At 41.6% G+C, this 21,048-nt stretch overlaps 1 protein-coding gene and 1 long non-coding RNA gene across 8 annotated transcripts in view; one reads left to right on the top strand and one right to left on the bottom strand.

The window, feature by feature from the left end:
- Positions 1-3,164, top strand: part of TNIK (TRAF2 and NCK interacting kinase) — a 378,322-nt gene extending 375,158 nt beyond the window's left edge. For all 7 annotated transcript variants that reach the window (XM_082688671.1, XM_082688665.1, XM_082688670.1 and 4 more), the window contains 2 exons: positions 180-319; positions 2,545-3,164. In XM_082688671.1, coding sequence (XP_082544797.1) covers positions 180-319; positions 2,545-2,628 — 224 coding nt within the window. In that variant the 3' untranslated portion in view covers positions 2,629-3,164. The remainder of the gene's footprint in view (positions 1-179; positions 320-2,544) is intronic.
- Positions 3,165-5,258: 2,094 nt separating this feature from the next.
- The window catches only part of LOC309843574, a 50,878-nt gene continuing 35,088 nt past the window's right edge, over positions 5,259-21,048 (bottom strand). Inside the window, exon 2 of the long non-coding RNA XR_014300222.1 lies at positions 5,259-10,443. This is a non-coding gene — a long non-coding RNA (uncharacterized lncRNA). The remainder of the gene's footprint in view (positions 10,444-21,048) is intronic.

Genomic DNA, 21,048 nt, shown 5'->3' with positions numbered 1-21,048 from the left:
AAAAAAACAAAAACAAAAACAAAACAAAAAAACAAAAGTCTGTGAATAACACTTGTAAGACTTGCTTTGTCTGTTTATCTCAAGTTGTTTGTCATTTTTGTGGTTAAGATGTGAACAGATGCTGTGAGTTATTGCCCATCTAATGTTTTTAATGCAGTTTTGGAAATTCCTTTTGACAGCCTACATTCATTCCAATCAGATAATGGGCTGGGGCGAGAAAGCTATTGAGATCCGGTCAGTGGAAACAGGACATTTGGATGGAGTATTTATGCATAAGCGAGCTCAAAGGTTAAAGTTTCTATGTGAAAGAAATGATAAGGTAAATCCGTTTCAACATTTGCATTAGTGTTTGCATTTTAAGAGACCACCAGGTACCTGTGAAACCTTCATTTTCCTCTATACTGATTTGAATCACATCTGTGTTAAACAATCAATATTCTCTTGAAATGGCATTATTTGGTTTGATTCACGTGAACCCTCAAAATATATTATTTGCATATTTAAAAAGACATTAAAACTTCTAAGAATTTCTTGTAAACTCTTAGCAACTTTTGTGGCCTGCAGGCCTTATGCTGACTCAGCAGACACCCCAAATTCTCTTACACATGTGGGAGAGTTGGCCCATCGTAAATCACTCACAGTGGGTCAGCTTCACACTCCACTTCGAGACTTTTCACAAAGTCACTATGGGGAACCCAACCCATCACATTATATTCACCTTTAAATGTAAAACATTTGACATGAAGAAATACAAACTTTTAAAAAAATGTCACCCATTCCTTAAGAAATGCTCAGTCGCAAACTCAACTAGTGCCATGTCCTGTGTCATTCCAGCCATGTTTCTTCTGAAGTGTCATAGGGGGACTGTTTTGCAGTGAAATTGGTGGCGTCCGTCTGGCATGATCAGTCACCTCAGAAGGGTACTCTGCAGCAGTGCGGCTTCTCCCTTGCCCTCCCTGTAGACTAACCCAGAGTTTTTAGTCGCTAAGCTGTGCTCATTTGTGAATTCATCCTTTGGGACTATGGCCAACTTAGAAATGCTGTCCCCAAATAGCAGGCCTGAAACACCTAGAATAAAGAATGTGATGGGTTGAACAGACGTACATCTCTTGGTCCATCCTGGTTCCCCAGAGGCCAGACCAGCCTTAGTCCAACCCTGGGGGGGGAGTCCAGACTATATTTGACCCTGGCCAGCTACTCTGACCTGGTGCAGTCTGTGTAGACAATAGCTGTGGGTGCTAAGGATGGTTCCAGGGCCTTCCCAGAGTATGCCAGGAAATAGGCCTGACCCCTAGTAAAATTCTAGGCCCAGCGCAATCTCTGGGGATCGATCATAAGACTAGGAGTGATCTCGGTATAAATCCTCACACTTCAGTTCCTTGACGACCCACTCCAGGAAGCCAGTTCTAAGCCATGCCCACACCCACTGGAGCAGGCAGGGACCACACCAGTATCTGGGGCCCAAGGTTCAGAGCCCAGGGTGCACACAGCCGAGAGAACAGCAGCCCTTTCTTCCCCTCCCCCCACCCAGTGTGTTTCCATGGGTCTTCTGTGCTTCCCCATTTTAATTCACTGACCCCAACAGTAGTTATACTTACATATGTAGCATGAGCTGAATGACAAGCATTTCCCCCCAGAACTTCCTAAGAAGTTGTTGTTGGGAGAGACAGCATTCTTCTGAAGGAGTTGTGGAAATGAAGTAGCAGAGACTTTACACTAGTGACAAACGTAAATGCCTTGGACCAAAGTTTGGTGTTGGCTAACTAAGGGCTAAGCCACAGCCCAGAATATTATTTTCCCAGGGCAGTGGTTCACTGACATTCAAGCAAGCAGTAACCCAAATTTTGCTTAGTTGTTTGATAAAATGATTTAACAGACCCAGACCTAATGGACTGTGGTTCTGTTCATTAATGCCATCTCTCCTTTGGCTTAGGATATGCCTGCAGCAGCAGACAAGCCAAGAGTTAACTCTTGATATACCAAAGTGAATAAGCATGAAACAACTTACCCTATCTGATCACACCATTTTTTTTAATTAAAAAAATTGATAACTGAAGTTGTATAGTAGTCGATAAATCCAAAATTCTGCCCCTCCCCTGACCTTGGGAATTTGAAAGGATTCTCTAAAGGCCTAAAGTCTGCCCTATCGTCATTATGGGGGAAAGAAGGGAGGCCTCTATGGTTTTCCAGAGATTAACAAAGGACCTGTTGTGTCCTAGGCCCCAAATCTAACACATTACCTAGCATGAAACTCCCTTTTAAAATATGAGCATCCTCAGGGATGTTGCCAATCAAGATATAGCCCCTCCCATGTTCCTGAAGGTCCGTACCATAATACATAACAGTCACAATCAAAGCAATCAAGTCAGGAGTGTTTACAGAGGATGCACTGTATTCAAAGGCACTTTTATAAACACCAGCCATTGAGTCTTAAGAGCGGACACATGGCAAGGATAGGACATGTGAGAGGAAATGGATGGACGGTTGAAGAAAAGAGGAAAAGAAACCATGCAGTTGAACTAACTTCTTTTTAATTTCAAACAGGTATTTTTTGCATCCGTGCGATCTGGAGGAAGTAGCCAAGTGTTTTTCATGACCCTCAACAGAAATTCCATGATGAACTGGTAACAGAAGAGCACTTGGCACTTATCTTCATGGCGTTGTTTCTAATTAAAAAGAACATAACTCATGTGGACTTATGCCAGTCTAGAGGCAGAATCAGAAGGCTTGGTTGAACATACCGCTTTCCCCTCTTCCTCTCCCCCAACCCGTCCTAGTACAGTCCACAGTCCATCTTTCAGTGTTGCAGCCTGGTTGAGAAGGAGAGAAAAAGGTGGCAGGAATTTCCAGGAGATCCCCAAGAATGCTGCGTTGTTTGTGGACAAAGATGGACCATGTGCCCTTCGGAGTTAGGGATAGAAACAAATATTGTGTGCTCTTATGATTAAGCTGTGTTATGGTGGGTTTTGAGTTTTGTTTTTGTTTTGTTTTTCTACCTTTTTTCTTTATCCCCTTACTTTGTAAGAATGGGGAGAGAGTGCATACTGAGAAGATGAGTCTGTTTTTAATTCTGTCTGCCTGCTAGCTATGACTATACGATATGTTGTAAAATTTCCAATTTCAAATGGTGAGAGACAGCACAATAAATGTACCTTATCTCCTTACACTGAAGGCCATAATTGCATAGTGGGGTAATTTTAGAACTCTTTTGCCTTCACCAACCCAAAGGTTGCTTTTTGATAGCAACTGGCTAATGAATTTTTAAAAGAGAAGAAAAATACTAGTTTTCCCCTCTTTGGGGAAATAGATTTTAAATGGCTAAACTACTAGCCTTAGACTAATAAAATCAACTACCATTTTTGTGAGTCTGACAGGCCCTATTTTTATATGGCCCTGTGCAGAATGGAATGTGTTGAATGGGATAGTAGTGCCATTGAGTTGAGTTGGCTCTAGCGATTGAGGGACTCTGTAACACAACTTTCCCTCAGCTATTATGCAACAGATCAGGGCAAAAGATGGGATGACTGACGGGGTTGGACAAAAAGAGCTTCTGGGAAACAAACTAAAAAAAAAAAAAATTATATATTATATCCGTATATATATATACATAAATAAATATATATATATATACACACACATTCTTTTTTTAATGCACAAAGCCTCTAGCAAAGAGGTCACTGGCTTTGGGCTTCATTAGGAGTAAGACTGTTGAGTTCTTTCTGGGAATTGGGGAGTGAATGACATCCAGACTCTGGTCATTCCCAGCTTTCTCCTGAGGGTGCCACTTTCTCAAGATGAAAACTGTGACTGAAAAAATAATAATAATAAATGTTTCTGAGCTGCCTGTGTTCTCTCTGGGTTGGTGAGAGAAGGGACTAGACTACTAAGCCTGCCTGAGACACAGCAGGCATCATTGGTTCAGAGTTTATAGAACTTAAAAGCAAGGCTTTGGCCAGAATTCTGAGACCCTAATCATTTTCCCTTCCTCCAAATTACCCAACATACGGTAAACAACATTTGTGCAGAGATATGTATGTATTTAGTTCAGGTTGACTTGTGTCCTTATAAACTCTTAACTCGGATGATTTTGAACTTTGACGTGACTGTCTGGGTTTTTTTTTTTTTCCAAAGCTACAAGCATGGCTGCCTGTGGTATCGAGGTGTTGCAAAACGATATATGTGTTGCGCTTCCTGTTTTAACCTACCTCGTTTCGTTTGTTTTGTTTCACTGTTCATCACAGCAGTGTTATCTCCAGGAGACATATAGAGAGCTCAACTGGCAATCTCAGGTGTATTTCCTACTTTTTAAACAAAACAGTAGTTGACCAAATTGTTCTTCTTCAAAAATTTTTTAAAAATCCAACTTCAACAAAAACTAATGCGACTTGCTTCTGGAGAAAGCAATTCCTGTAAACAGATTTTTTTATTTCTTGAAGTCTGTGATCCTACTGATTTTTGCCTAAATACATTAGCAGCTGATGTACTATTAATGAGAACGAAATAGACGTTAGGAAAATGGAGCCATTTCAATCTGGTGGTTTGGGTAAAAGGGGGAAGGGCAGGGGAATTGTTGCAGTTTCTGAAGTAGGTGATTATGGCCCTCCTGTAGTGGTAGTTCTCATAGCATCATTTCCATTTGAAACAGGTAACACACAGTAATGGAATTGGGGATTACCTTCAGGCGATCACTGAGATGTCCTCATCAAGGTCCCTTTAGCTCTCAAAAGCAATGAAATCCTCCCGTTCTCATTTTTACTGCTATGGCTCTGCTGATGAACAATACTATCTTCACAAATTCCATGCAACAAATTCAGCAATAACTTTTTGGATTGAATTTAGCAACTACTGTAATTGGATGTGGATGTGGACAAAATATATTGATTTGGGTCTCATTCCCAAATGTGATTGCCACCAGCTCTTTATATCGCTGCTGTGGTATCTTAAACCAGAAGCTTCTTTAAATTATGTTGCAAACTGATCTTTGTTTTTATGTTATGTTTTGTTTTGATTTCTAAGTGATGAGTTCGAAACACACAGCTTTAAATGATTTTTTTATTGTGGGATTTTGGGTACAGTTAAGAAATAAAAGGGAATCATTGTGTTTAAACATAAGGTAGTTTGTGAATGTATTTTTTAAAATCTAGAGTCATTGAAACAAAACTCATAAAAACAATATTAATGCAGTCTTGTTTACAGTATGTACAGTGACATAACATAGAACATGAGCTTTTTCTGGTGCCAACAATAAAACACAGACGTTAAACATCAAGCCATGCCTTTCTATATTTTTGTACAAATAGTTTACATGGAGTACAAGGCAAAACTAAATTTAAATGGGCCCCTAACAAAGCTGTGTTCCTTAACAGATATCTAAAAACTTCCCTGTAGCTTTTATCTTCAAAAATACATTCTCTTCCATCAGGACAGGCCCCAGGCCTGACACACTGAGACCCCGGTTGTGCTGAGTATTTCAGACTATTATGGTTCATAGCAATTCCCAGTTTTCTGGTTTGCTAATCTTCTTTCTTCCTTCCTTTTTTTTTTTTTTTTTTAATGGTGGGGGGAGGGTTGTGCTTTTCGTCCATCTTAATAGCACCCTAGTAAAAATTTCTTTAATTTTTGAAACTAATTAGTTTTCAGTGTTTAGTTTTAGTTCTTCCCAGAGGGGATTTTGTTTATGGAATTGGCTCATTTTATTTTTGTTGTTCTACAAAGTGAAACTGAGCCCTTGCCCCAAAGTAATTTTCGCGAGATCTTTTCAGGACTTACTGCTCTAAATTGATCATCATACTATAAAATCCGTGGAGCCTGCCCAAACCATAGTCTTGGTTCAGGTTCTGACAGGTGACCATCATTTTGGGGTGCCAGTGAGGGGGAAAATAGTGTGGATTCCCACGTCCATACTGCAGAAACAGAAGACCTCTAAGATCTCCGTTCAAACAGTGAGCGTTCTCCCCGTGCGGGTTACACCCCGGCTGTTGCCAGTGCACAGGGTATGAATGCAGACAACTTGCACTGAGTTCCACATAGAATCAATGGCTCTGGTTATATAAGATGATGCTATTTTTCTTGAAGACTTAAATGATGCTTCAAGAAGACCTACAGCTATTTCAACAGTATAGATCAAGGTCCAGATGAAATCCCACAAGGTCACCTGGACAGGGACTCCATTTTTCTAATACAATGGCATTGCTTTCTAAGATACATTTCTTACATACTTGGCATCAAGTACATATTTTTAAAAAGCATCTTCATTCCTGGTTGTCAAGACTTACTAACAGTTTTCTGTCTGCTCTTGTGACTCATTGGTCATTGGTGTCTCTGGTCCCTCTTGTGCGGTAGTTAGACAGAGATGTGAAATTCAGGTTGGAACCCTTTTGGTTTTGTCCACTGCCAGACAAAGAAGTGCCTGAAGTCTGACCTCCCATTCCATGAAGTTAAAAAAAAAGGGGGGGAGGGGGGTTCTTTATTATTATGTGTACCAGTTCTTGTCACTGTATTCTGGAAATGTGGAAGAGCTCTTTGTGTCGATAGTGTGTGCTGTCCTTGGAAGTCTGCTTGAACAGGCATCACTGCATTTGTGCTGATCGCTTTAAGATATGAAATGTGCTACCTTATTTTTAAGAAAGAAAAAAAAAAATTTTTTAACCCACTGGAGGAAAACAGAAAAATAACCACAACACACTGGTAACAATTCTGAATCATCTTCCCAAGCCCCTGATGTTCCCAAATCCTTTCTGATACTAAGTTCTGGCCCTCTCAACAGTTTCTGTGAATGATCAGTTATCTTTTAGTTCATTCCTCAAAAGTCTGAATCTGACCAAATCAAATGAAGCATAACAAACAAATCTATAACTGGTCTCCCTTGAGACTACATAGTCACAATGTAAAAATCCAAAAATCTAAATGTGATTTCATTTACCTGCTAATATTTCTCAAATGCCACTACATTTTGGCTTTGATGAGTATAGTAGTATCAGGAACCCTAAGGTGTGCTGTCCTTTCATGGGCCTCAAAATGGTATAAACTGAACTCTTCTCAGAAGCCCCAGCAAAGAAGAAAATCCATTGAGAACTTTCAGGTTCAAAACTGACCATTTGTACATTTCTACCAAGCATTTTTCAAGTGTTGTTTGAGTTCCATACTGTATCATTGTTCTGGGAATTTTTCCACGGGCAACGAGAAGATTCAAAAAAATGGCATAGTGTTAAACTGTAGGGGACCCTAACTCTCTGTTGCAAACTTAATTGTAGGCCTGCCATTCCAGGAAGTGCCAGAATGCGGCAAAACTAAAATCCCCACAGAAGTGTGTTTTTAAACAGAAGTCCCTGGATACGTTTTTTGAGATATTTTAAATTCAGATCAAAATCTTGGACTCTGTGTCCACGAGGCCAAACATTTGGAGGAAGACTAAGCAACACAGTTAGAAATGTTCTAAAGATTACAGAGTTTTGACTTTGCATAGGTATCTTCAAACTAACTCAACTCCTCACATGAGGGTTTGGTTTTGATGGTTTATTTTTACCATCAGTGGGAGGCATCGCATTACTGAGCCCGAGCAAAGGCTGGTGGAGAGGTGAGTTTTTGTTTCCAGCAGTGGGTCATTCTGTGTACATAGCAAATGTCCATGCCCCAGTTGCACCTTCCTCTTAATCTCTTACCCTGGGGTTAGTGTGGAGGAATAGTAATATTGTATCATGCTTTGTATAAAAACCTCAGTTATTACCCTGAATCAGAATTTCAACTGTTAGGTGACAGCAAGAAATCACAGCAAGGGGGAAAAAAGATGACAGCTCGGATGAACTTTAAAATTGGATGTTGTGAAACTATTTTTGTGCATTTTAGCGTTCTTATTTACGATGTCAGCAGAACCATAGAGATGCCAAGTTTACAAGATTGGGAAGGGAGGCTGTCATTCTGCTATGCCTACAAGTGTCTACATTGTTGAAATCTTCAGTTTTCTAAAGTGTTTCACATTGTCAAAAATATGCTCAAACTGGGTAAGTCTTACCTGTGTTAAGGTATAAAAGAAAATATTCTTGGCATATTTTCTAGTCTGAACCTTTTGGGTACTTTCCAGTATTTCTTTCCTGCATACAAAAAGCCTTCAGTTTTTGTGCATAGTTGTTCTGAGCAATAGTTAGAAATGATTTGGTGGGTTCTAAGCCAGGGTTTTCCCATAAAGTCACTGCCACGCCTTGGGATATATTATGTTATCTCTGTCAAAATGTGAGTAATAAAGCATTAATAGTTGCAGGATGCCTGCTTGTTCCTCATTGCCACTTCCAGACTATTCTCCGTCCCTCCTAAACACCCAACGCTTTAAAACTCTTGCCATCAACCTACAAAGTCCCTACTTCCCTTCCAGCCCTCCCTCGCAGTGCTTAAGTATTTTCAGGTTTTGACTCACCGTCACCGGCTCCGACACCACCCCTCCTTAATGCTTGGTGGATTCATTATCCACTTGGACAAGCCTGTAAATACCCGGGTTTCTCAGTTTCCTGGTCTTGTCCAGTGAAACATATTACCAATTACTACACTTAATTCAAAGTGGGTGGCTCCTCCTATTTGCTCTGGGTACCTCCCCTGCAACCTCCCCTAACAAAGGCCACTGGCCCAACAATTCCTTCCCTCTCCTGATTCACCACTTTCCCTCATCCCACTGGAGGATTTCATGACATTCATGCTGCTATCTTATTTTACAAACACTCACCTTGACCACCTTACTCTACCATCGTATTTATCTGCTCCCCTTCACAGCAAAACCCCTCAGAGGGAAATATGTATACTTACTGTCTTCAGCAACCCCCCCCCTTGGTCTCTTGTACCAACTTAAATCAGGCTTTCATCCCCACCATAATAGATATTGCTGAGAAAAATGTGATCTCCATGCTGTTAAATGCAATGGTTGGGTTTCTGGCTTTATGCTTTTGACTTCGCTGCAGTCTTGAACACAGTGAATAAAAACTTCCCAAAATACTTCCTCAGCTCTGGAATATCCCTCCTGTTCTCTCATGTCTCTAGCCAATCTTTCTTGGTCTCCATTGCCAAGTTCCTGGAGTGCCCAGCCCTGAACATTCCCTCTCTAAATGATCTTTTCAAGTGTTGGGACTCTATTGAAACACCCACATTTTTGACTCCAGCTCTAACCTCTTTCCTGAATGCCAGAGTTCTAAGTCTGACTTCCTACTTGATATCTTCACTTGGGTGTGTAGTTGTGATCTCCAACTCAACATGTCCAAAACTAAACTAATTTGCTCCCCACCCACCATTCTACTCCCATCACATATGTCCTATGTCAGTAAACAACTCCATTCTTCCAGACCAGAAAATCTTATAGTTACCTTTAAATTTTCTTTTAAATACCACATATAATCCATGGGGGGAGGGGGATTTGTTTTTCCTTGCTTCAGAATATATCTACAGCCCATGATATGAGTCCATGCTACAGCTACATCTTGCCTGGGATGACACTTTTTTTTTTTTTTTAAGATTGTATTTATTTGACAGACAGAGATCATGAGTAGGCAGGGAGGCAGGCAGAGAGAGGGGGGAAGCAGGCTCCTCGCTGAGCAGAGAGCCTGATGCAGGGCTCGATCCCAGGACCCTGAGATCATGACCTGAGCCAAAGGCAGAGGCTTAACCCACTGAGCCCACCCAGGTGCCCCAACACTTTTAAAAACATACACAGGTTATGGCACTTTTCTGCTCAGGTCAGTAATGTCTTCCCAACTCCCACTCCTTACACTCTCTCTAAAGCCGTCATAAATCGGACCAATCCTTTGCCCCAACTCCAACCACTACTACCACTTCTCTGACCCCATCTACTGTCTCTCTAGTTCATTTGCTCCAACACACTGCCCTTGCTTTATCCAGAACACTCCTGAAGAGTGCTCTTGTCTCAGGGTCTTAGCCCTGGCTGCTTCCTCTGTCTGGGCATCTCTTCTCCCACACCTCCGCGTGACTTGCTCCTCCTTTCCTTTAGGTCCCACACAAATATTCCTTTACTGTCAGAGACATATACAGTCTGTAATTGCTCCCTCATTTTCTGCTTTATTGCTTTTCATAGAGCTTATCAGTGTCTACTTGGTCATTGGCCTCGCTCCAATCCTTCGTAGAACAGCTGACAAACAGTAGATGTATTTATCGGATGAATTAATAAAAGAAGGAAAATAAACAATAACAGAGTTCTGGCATTGAAAAAAGCTATAGAACTATATGCTCATTTTACTTCAACATCAAAACAATAAGCTGTGTCCAAAGTTCATATCATAAGAGCACTAGAGTTTGCTTTCATGTAGAGAACAGAAAGCCCTATGATCTTCTTTCCTGGAAGGCTACTGTGGATGGAAAATACCTGACTGTGATCCTGGCTGTACTTTCTCCATTAAGCATCTTCACAGGCCAAGCTGCAGGGCTGGAGGAGAGACTGTCATATAGAACCTGCAGAAAAGAAGCATTTCAAAACTCATATTTATACAGATAATGATCCGTCTCAAGCTCCTGGTACTGCAGAGTTATTGGAATGGGAAGAGGATTCTACATTTTGTTTCCTGGTCTAAATGTTTAAAAATGGCAACCGTTTCTTTTTCCTGAAACAAGAAATAAACAACAGGAAATGTATCCCCCTGCCCAAAGCAGCTTCAAGAAAACCCAACGACGTTTGGGTCTTATCATTTGTCCAAGCGAATGCCAGGCTCGCCCCAGGCAGCTCTAACATCTGTATATATCCAGCGCCAATGGGTGCTGTTGTATGGTCTCATTTAGGAAACTGAAACATGCCTTCTGACGAATGTATTGTTTCACTCAGTCTTGTAAAGGGCACAACTTGTAGTTTTGATCTGTTCCATTATGTATTTTCCTGCTCACTTAATAAAAGAAACATTTAAAAATAAAGGAAAAGGATGATGAAGTGACATAATATGAAGCACTATAACAATGAAATAACTTTTTTGCTCTTTTATTATTATCTGTGTCTTTTCACAAATCTGTCAAGATGAAGGATAATGTGTAATTCATCCTAAATAGCCAGGGTCAAGGTTTTGATCAACCTTTTCCAGGACCAAAGCCACCTGGGGATTCCATGGTGCTTAGCTGCAGATTCCTGAAGTTCTTTATAAAATAAATAAGGCACCGGGGTTTCAGTTACAGATGGAGCACGTGAAACAGATCCTGGGGAATGCCCAAGGTGTTGCTGTAAAAAGAGCCTTCTATAATTTATGTGAAAAAGCATTTTGGAGTTTGGTTTTCTTTAAAACTGAATATCACCAGCCTCCATGTGTTCTCATATTTCTGTAAGCAACTAAGTCCAAGTTCTGTGACAACCACAGTGTGACAGGGGGTCACCTCTCCCCTCCCCAGAATCGTCATCCTGGTTTCCAGAATTCAAAGTTAATTTATCAGAGGATGTCATGAAAATATGGATTAGCAACATTATTGTATGACCAGATTTTTCAGTCCTATACCCAGTGCTCCATGATCTCAGGTTATCTTGTATTACTAACCTCCCTTAGTAAAGTAGATGACAGTTGGAAGATGAAAGAATTTAGAACCAGAAGGCATCCCTGGAGCAAAAAGAATCAGCATAGCCTTCAGATAAACCTGAGGCTTTTCGCCCCCTCTCCTCCTTCCTCACTGGAACAGCCATTCATAATCCACCAGTCCAAGGCAAAATGATTAGAATGGATAACATAGTGAGTTCTCCCTAAAGCTCATTCAAAGACACTTATCTGGAGACAACATGCTTTGATCGTATAGTGATAAGATGTATTTGAGAGCTGATGCTGATAATATGTATAGCTGTTCATTTTATTAAATGTTCAAGTTTGGGTTTGAGGAGTGGGAATGGAGTTGGTCTTGGGAGTTCTGGGGGTGTTTTGGGGCAGTGGTTAGTTTTTGTTTTTACCCATGGTTCTAGTCCGGCAAAATTGAAAGTTGTCAGCCTTTCTGCAGGTCCTCACGAGATTTGGGCTTGAATTAGGGAGGCTTTCGTTTTGTTTTCCAAATTTTTCTGCTAAGTAAAATCCCCAAAAAAGGTGATAATGACTGCTCCAGAGTACTTATAAAAGTCCAGATCTTTTTTCAGTATAGAAATGTACTAACCATCTCAAAAATTGATGGGATAAATATTTTTAAATGCATGGGGGGGACCAGCATATTCCAGCACCAGGAGCAAAGCAGATGCTCCCCCTGGTGTCCGTGATTCAGACTTACTTTGGCTTCCTCAAAGTAAATCAGTGGTGGTTAAACTGAGGCAGAAATCGGGCCACTCCCACGGGCTGCTGTGCCGTCACAGAAGGGACATTCTGTGAGGGGGAAGACACCGCAAAACACGAATGCTATCAGCTAACTGCATCCGAGCCACCTATCAGCCTGTGGTTCCCAATCTTCTCAAAAATGATGATCTCCTTCATAACCGTAACAGGAAACTGAAAAGCAGCAAGAAGTTCAGTAACACTTTCAAATGAAGCTGCATTTTGCAAGTAACATTCATCTGAAAAAAGTACTAAGATGTATGAATCTTTTGTTTAGTGTACGAACAATGTTTGGTATACACATGGGTTACTGGACCCCTTGTTATATAGTTCCACATCCTAAGCCCTGCTGAGGTCCCTGATCCATAATTTAGAAAATGTAACTGTAAACATTTTCCCTAGGAACCCCCATTTGCGCCTTTGTTTTGTTTTATGGCAATGTTTTATGTGGATATGTTAATGGTGATTGGTTTTGTTCATCTTAAGGCTGCCCTTCTCACCTTTGGGTATAAGAGAACTAAGAGTGATAATTTGACTTCTTCTTTGCCGATTTGGATGCCTTTAATTTCCTTTTGTTGTCTGATTGCTGAGGCTAGGACCTCTAGTACTATGTTGAATAGCAGTGGTGATAATGGACATCCCTGCCGTGTTCCTGACCTTAGCGGAAAAGCTTTCAGTTTTTCTCCATTGAGAATGATATTTGCGGTGGGTTTTTCATAGATGGCTTTGATGATATTGAGGTATGTGCCCTCTATCCCTACACTTTGAAGAGTTTTGATCAGGAAGGGATGCTGTACTTTGTCAAATGCTTTTTCAGCATCTATTGAGAGTATCATATGGTTCTTGTTCTTTCTTTTATTGATGTGTTGTATCACATTGACTGATTTGCGGATGTTGAACCAACCTTGCAGCCCTGGAATAAATCTCACTTGGTTGTGGTGAATAATCTTTTTAATGTACTGTTGAATCCTATTGGCTAGTATTTTGTTGAGTATTTTCGCATCTGTGTTCATCAAGGATATTGGTCTATAGCTCTCTTTTTTGGTGGGATCCTTGTCTGGTTTTGGGATCAAGGTGATGCTGGCCTCATAAAATGAGTTTGGAAGTTTTCCTTCCATTTCTATTTTTTGGAACAGTTTCAGGAGAATAGGAATTAGTTCTTCTTTAAATGTTTGGTAGAATTCCCCCGGGAAGCCGTCTGGCCCTGGGCTTTTGTTTGTTTGGAGATTTTTAATGACTGTTTCAATCTCCTTACTGGTTATGGGTCTGTTCAGGCTTTCTATTTCTTCCTGGTTCAGTTGTGGTAGTTTATATGTTTCTAGGAATGCATCCATTTCTTCCAGATTGTCAAATTTGTTGGCGTAGAGTTGCTCATAGTATGTTCTTATAATAGTTTGTATTTCTTTGGTGTTAGTTGTGATCTCTCCTCTTTCATTCATGATTTTATTTATTTGGGTCCTTTCTCTTTTCTTTTTGATAAGTCGGGCCAGGGGTTTATCAATTTTATTAATTCTTTCAAAGAACCAGCTCCTAGTTTCGTTGATTTGTTCTATTGTTTTTTTGGTTTCTATTTCATTGATTTCTGCTCTGATCTTTATGATTTCTCTTCTCCTGCTGGGCTTAGGGTTTCTTTCTTGTTCTTTCTCCAGCTCTTTTAGGTGTAGGGTTAGGTTGTGTACCTGAGACCTTTCTTGTTTCTTGAGAAAGGCTTGTACCGCTATATATTTTCCTCTCAGGACTGCCTTTGTTGTGTCCCACAGATTTTGAACCATTGTATTTTCATTATCATTTGTTTCCATGATTTTTTTCAATTCTTCTTTAATTTCCCGGTTGACCCATTCATTCTTTAGAAGGATGCTGTTTAGTCTCCATGTATTTGGGTTCTTTTCAAACTTCCTTTTGTGGTTGAGTTCTAGCTTTAGAGCATTGTGGTCTGAAAATATGCAGGGAATGATCCCAATCTTTTGATACTGGTTGAGTCCTGATTTAGGACCGAGGATGTGATCTATTCTGGAGAATGTTCCATGTGCACTAGAGAAGAATGTGTATTCTGTTGCTTTGGGATGAAATGTTCTGAATATATATGTGATGTCCATCTGGTCCAGTGTGTCATTTAAGGCCTTTATTTCCTTGCTGATCTTTTGCTTGGATGATCTGTGGGCCATGTGCACCCGAATGTTTATAGCAGCAATGTCCACAATAGCCAAACTATGGAAAGAACCTAGATGGCCATCAACAGATGAATGGATCAAGAAGATGTGGTATATATACACAATGGAATACTATGCAGCCATCAAAAGAAATGAAATCTTGCCATTTGCGACAACATGGATGGAACTAGAGCGTGTCATGCTTAGCAAAATAAGTCAAGCAGAGAAAGACAACTATCATATGATCTCCCTGATATGAGGAAGTGGTGATGCAACATGGGGGCCTAAGTGGGTAGGAGAAGAATCAATGAAACAAGATGGGATTGGGAGGGAGACAAACCATAAGTGACTCTTAATCTCACAAAACAAACTGAGGGTTGCTGGGGGGAGGGGGTTTGGGAGAAGGGGGGTATGTGCTTTGGTGAGTGCTGTGAAGTGTGTAAACCTGGTGATTCACAGACCTGTACCCCTGGGGATAAAAATATATGTTTATAAAAAATAAAAAATTAAAAAAAAGAGAGAACTAAGAAAATACCATCATAGTATTTTTTTTATTTTTGCCTGTTTATAAGCCATTTTATTTCTTTAAGTATTTGCGGCATCTATGATCAGTCTTTTGACAAGCCAGGAAAGCAAACACAGCTCTCGCCACCAGTGTGAAGAAAAGCAAAGTAGCCATTGATTGTGAGTTGCCTCTTATGTGGCAGGCCCCACACTGGCTACTGAGACAGAAACAGCTGAGGGAGGAGGGATCCCTGCCCTAAGGAGCTGCAGTCTCCTTTTGCTACGGGGGAGATGGAGACTGTAGGGGAGGGCTACAACTGGGCACAGAGTTGATACCACAACAGCAGAGCCTAGCATTTGATAAAGGAAGGCAGGGACTGCTATGGGACTGAAGAGAAGGCTTACGGAGGACTTTCAGGAGGAGGTGGCCCTACCAGACTATGGGACAGGAATAGGGAGGGAGACGTTATAGTTGGAGGGAGCAGCTTGTACAAAGAAACAGAGGAATGAAGAGCATGTGGGCACAGTAAAGGACAAGTAGTACGGCCCAAACAGAGAAGGTGCTGGTGCCACAGGAAAAGCAATCAGTGGACTATGCCCATTCTCTGACCCCGGCTCCAGGGCTTTCCAGATCCGGATTCAGCCAGCTGCCTGCCCCTCATGGGCAATGCTTGGGGAATGAATCACACCATCAGTTAGGAATGCCGGTGATTCCTGTGTGTTGGTGGCAGGAGCCCTTTGAACGGATCATTTTTTGCATATAATTCCGTGCATTCTTGGACTTACTGTCTGCAGGACTAAGCCCCCCGATTTCCTCACTAAACACCAGCTTTGAAGTATGAAGCTGTGCCGTGGCCCTACTAGCCCAAATTCTCCGGAGAGTTAGAATCACCTGCATGCCTATTACTAAGGCAGACTTCTGGATCATGCACTCTGCTGTAAACAGGACTCTAATTTTGATGTCCCCGAACCACCTTCCGATCCCACACTTTGAAAAACATCACATTTCTGAGCTTTTTCTGCTCCCCCTGTGAACAACTCTGCATGCTTTCCACATAGAAAGTGTGTCCAAAAACCACCCTTTTCTGAGATTATGCAGGCCTCCAGTCCCATCTTTTGCCCCAAGTAGGGCTTTGAGAAGAGAGGGTTGCCCAGAGGCTGCTGTGCCCAAACACCTGGAACCGGCTCTCTGAGCACGGACCTCCCTGGGCGGTCAGCACCCAGCTGGCCCGGCACCCCCGGAGGCACACTACTGCGACAGCCCAGAACCTCCCATTTCTTTCCTGCGTGCCCTCTGCCTGTCTCAAATCTTCAAGTCTCCATTCATTCTTACCATCCCTTTTATTGTCTCTTAGATAGCAGTTGTGATAAAATTTTTTATTACTACTTATTTAGTTCAATACTTCTGTCTTTGATAACCAAATTCTAATTTCTTTCGACTTAGCTCTTTACTTTGTTCCTTTTTAGCCTTTTCCTTTTATTTGGCCACTGTCTTGATTTCTACATCTTTGTGATTTTAAATTCTTCTTACTTTGTTCTTCTCCTTCTTTGAATCATTTTATGATTAAATGTCTGCACTCACTTTTGCATGTTGTTTTCAACTTTTTCCTGTTTTATTAGCATTTTATCTACATGCTTTGTCTGCATTTTGCTCTTTTTTTTTTACTCTTAATTTATCAGTTTCTTGATTTGCTTTATTGGTTTTGTCTATTCTATGTCCTAATCATTGTTTAATTCATTATAATTATTTTTCATCATATTTAAAATTTTTTCTCCCTAATTTTAATTTTAGTTTAGAACTCATTCTATTTAATCTCCTCATTTTGTAAAGGGGGACGCTGAAATCCAAAGAGTTAGAAATGATAAGATCTTAGGTAGGCAAAGAAGCCTGCTCTTTTGGTTACTGGTCTAGTGCTCTGTCTACCAAACCACTGTAATAACAATGACTGTGCAAATAAGACCCTTCTTTCAAATAAAGAACACCTGAGAAGCACCTTTTCAAAGAGCATTTAGTTCCTCAGACATGAGAGTGGAGACTGATTCAGTGTCAGTGATCACTGAGGGAGAAAGTTGCTACTTGGTCTTTAACGAAAAGGACATGTGAAAAGGGGAAAGCTGAGAAGTGGGACTTTATTCCTAAACTACTTGGAAGAATAGACTCTGAAGCCAATGCAATACATTGTTTTCCAAGCATCTGTGTTCTTAGTTGTAACAAGGGGATGATGAGACCATTCCTGCCTGCCTCACAGCTGCGCCATGTTGATCATATCAGGTCACGGATGGAAAACCTCTTTGTAAATTTTGTGCATAGTTGCTTTTATAATGACCATAAAATTCACAAGAAAGGTTAGAGGAATCACTACATAAAAAGAATACCATTGTTGCTTTTTAAAGGTGTGTATCTATTTATTTAAAGAGGGAAAGAATAGGGGCACCTGGGGTGGCTTGATCTGGCTAAGCTTAAGCGTCTGACTTGAACACTGGGAGTGATCTCAGGGTCCTAGGATTGGGCTCTGTGCTCAGCAGATTGTCTGCTTGTCCCTCTTCCTCTGCCTCCTCTCTCCCCTCTCCCTACCCCTCTGTTCTGTCTTTCAAATAGATATATAAAATCTTAAAAAAAAAAAAAAGAAAAGAAAGAAAAAGAAAAAAGAGGGAAAGAATAAGGTGCCTATGCCACTCGATACCCAAAATCATATTTTTCCCTCTTCCTCCTTTTAAAAAAAATTACTTTTTATTGACTTTCTATTGTTTTTTGCACATTTCCATCTGGTGCTCTTGGGTTTATATTCCTGCATTATACGCATGCACTGGCCTGCTTCATTCCCTAAGTTTTGATGGTTAAGAAAAAAATGAACATAACTCCACCTTAATGAGAGCTTCTTTTTAATAAAGTCTGTCTTTAGACTCACATTTAGCCTCAACAACCAAGCAATAGCTTCTGTGGTAATCCCGTAATTTCTTCCCTGATCTATTCTGTACTCCTCCATTCCCATAAACATTCCAGCTACAGTCTTTGTGGAAGTTAACAATGACAATCAGAGAAAAAAAACATTACCTTGTACATCTGGTATTTGAGATTTTTAAAATTTCATTACCCAATAAACTTTTCAGACCGCAATCTTTTAGGGCTGCGGCATCTGGAGCAGTTATCTCCACGGCAGAGCTGGCTCTGCTGTGCGAGTTAATGGATTAAAATGCTAAGTGAATTCTCACTGGTGAGCAGTCTGTGAGTAAGGGCCATGGGCGAGTCAGGTTGGCTGCTAAATGATGAGGACAAAGGATCAGGGACGTTGAGTGTTAAGCCTCCTCTTGAAGGGGCCCAAATCATCAGAATTGAACTAGAATAGCATTTGGCGCTCAAAACTCTTACCTGTGGGAACACTCAAACCATCTCTTTGCCCTTTAGTGGGAAGCCATCAGCAAGGAACCTAGTCATCCTCTCTGCTGTTATCTTACATGACTCGAAAGGAGAAAATTGCATACCTGCAAGGGACTTAGAGCCTCACTCCGCAGAGACCAGAACTGAGTGACTCAAGCTGGCCTGAAGGACTGCAGCAGCAACAGAAGAAGGTTTGTCTCCAGACTCCAAGGACAGCAGTCCCTCCTGTCCACCAAGCCGTTTTTCTGACCCTCTTCACCCTTTTCCCACTGGTGGCAAAATAAAGGCAATGGCTCTGTTGTCTGGCCACGGAGCCCCCCTGTAAGGTTTGGCTAGAATCTGACAGTTGGGTCAGGGTAAGAGAGAAGGGTGCCTGTGCTCTCGCTGTAGCAAAGCAGAGCAATTTCTTCCTTCAGATTAGCAGAGGCCACCTGAAGATAGTTTGGGAAAAGAGAAGAAAAAAGGGGGAGGGAGGGTGAGAGGAAAGACAGAGACATGGTCTCAGCACAGACTCCCCCCTGTAAGAGGAGACTGTACCCACCGCAAAGGAGGGCTCCATTCTGAGGCTGCCTTGCACATCCCTGGCGGCCCATAGGATTGCTCCCAGGACTGAGGAAACTGGAGTCATCTACTGCACAGAGGCACTGAAGCACGAACCTTCAATTTTGATATGCTGGTTCGAGTCACTGAAGACAAATGAAACCTGCTTCCTCTTCCCACCAACCCTCAAAAAGTGCATCACCAAATCTAGTTGCCTCGCTCAAAGAAAGGAGGTGATTTCAAGTTGCAAGGGAGAGAAATTCGATTTGCGTTTATGTTTGCCGGTCTTGCTGCTAGTCTCTCAAACGTCTCTAAGGAGATGCCAGAAGCCCACATTTGGTGTCTGGAAGCACTAGAGATTATTTTGGTGGGAATGGGGCCAATAATGGGGCCAATAATCGGAGCCTGGCTGTGTCTCTTAGAGATCTGCGAGACGAAGGCGGACCTGGGTCAACAACTTGCTCACCGCCGAGTTGCACCATCTGCTTGTGACAGTGCATTCCTGGAACTCCTCTGTGTCGGGTAAACAGCTGTCACGAGAACCATTTCTCCCTTACACTGCTCCTTTTATTGGTGACCTATTGGTCAACAACACAGAGTAACATTGTTTGTTAAACCTCAATGATGACCTCATGATCTTTGCTCCCACTTTTTTATGTCAACCTCATAAGCCTCCTTTAGCACCCCGCAAATTAGCAGCAAATGGCATTGAAGGCAATGATAGAAAATACTACAAACACTGTCTGAAAATGATTAACCCACGAACATTAGAGAGACACAAGCTCATAACGGAAAGATGTCCTGCAGAGTGTTGTGGCCATTTAGACATCCTTGATTGGAAGCTGGTTAGGAACAGAGAATTTTAATGATGTTAATTTAAACTGAGATGACTGAAAAATCACAAACAAAAATTTTCTACATGCAGCAGCACCATTCAATTTGGACTGAATTAATTTGGGACAGTGCTCACTGGAAAATTGCCATAGATGTGCACCTGTCAAAGGAATTTGCCACAGATTGTCAAACCTTCGTGACCCGAATGGCACGAATTCAGGGGACTGCCCCCTCAGTAGGCCTCTTGCTCGTTTAATAAGAGCTGTGCTCATTGCCAAATATCATGAGCTCCAGTTAGAAGAAAGAGCAAAAAGGTGCCTGGGGGAATGGTGCCTGGACTTGTACGAGCTACTGGGTAGCTTTACATCTGGTACTTGTAACTCCCAATGTGGGTCATTGTGAGGCTATTAAGGTCACTGCGTCTGTCCAAGAAGTCTTAACAGACACAGCCCCAGTGCCCAGGGATATTTCCTCTGCCCTGCACTTGCTAGCCAGGGGTCTGCCTTTAGGATGGGGTCAAGAGGTCCCACAGGCTTCTGGTATATCTGGGTTTGTCACCTTAGATTGTCTGAGTCTCTCTGGGTAACCACCGAGCTAGCAGTAGAGTCCACTCTTTCCTTCTGACCCACTATACAAATCCATCGAATTGACTTAATTACAGGTAAGATTCAAGGAAGGAAAAGAAAAGGAATAAAGGAAACAGGCCAATGTATTGGCTGCCACAGACAGAACTGGCACCAATAATTTGCCCCATGTTCTTCCCTTTTAATCACAGTACAGGACAATATCCTTAAGCTCCTAGCAGTCCCCCCGACGCCCTCAGCCATGGGTGTGGCTGGAGATAGAGACCATGACTGCACTGGGACCATGTCTTGACCTTCTTAGACCCCTGCCATTCCAGGGAAAGTCCAAGAAGTCAGTTTGAATTCCAGAGCATGCAAACCAGAACAATATACCAGACTCAGCAGGCCTGGCTGTAGACCTGGACTCCACTCTTTTTAGTGTTCTCTCTCTATCCTCTTCCACCCATTGTGCTACCCAGCCCCCACTCACGCTACTGTCCATCAGAGAAACACCAACGCTTTACCAAACCCCTTCCCTTGAGTCTATCACATCAGAACTCAGGCTTTCGTGCTCATTGGTTTTTTTATTCCAAAGACCTGCTCCAAGATATAAGGATCTGATGTTACTGGCCCAATTACTTTACATGGCTTATGGACACAAAGTTTAATTAAGGTTTGAATCTGAAACAGTTTTGTGGTCACTAAATTATCTCTAAATTGTTTACTAAAATTCTTTAGTGCCCTCAAAATTAAATCATCTCAATGCTTGACTTCAGTACATTCCATAAAGTCCTTATTTTATGTTTCACAAAGAAAAATACCAT

The sequence above is a fragment of the Mustela nivalis genome (assembly GCF_964662115.1).
Source record: "Mustela nivalis genome assembly, chromosome: 1".
Lineage (NCBI taxonomy): Eukaryota > Metazoa > Chordata > Mammalia > Carnivora > Mustelidae > Mustela > Mustela nivalis.
This window is presented reverse-complemented; position numbering and strand designations above follow the sequence as displayed.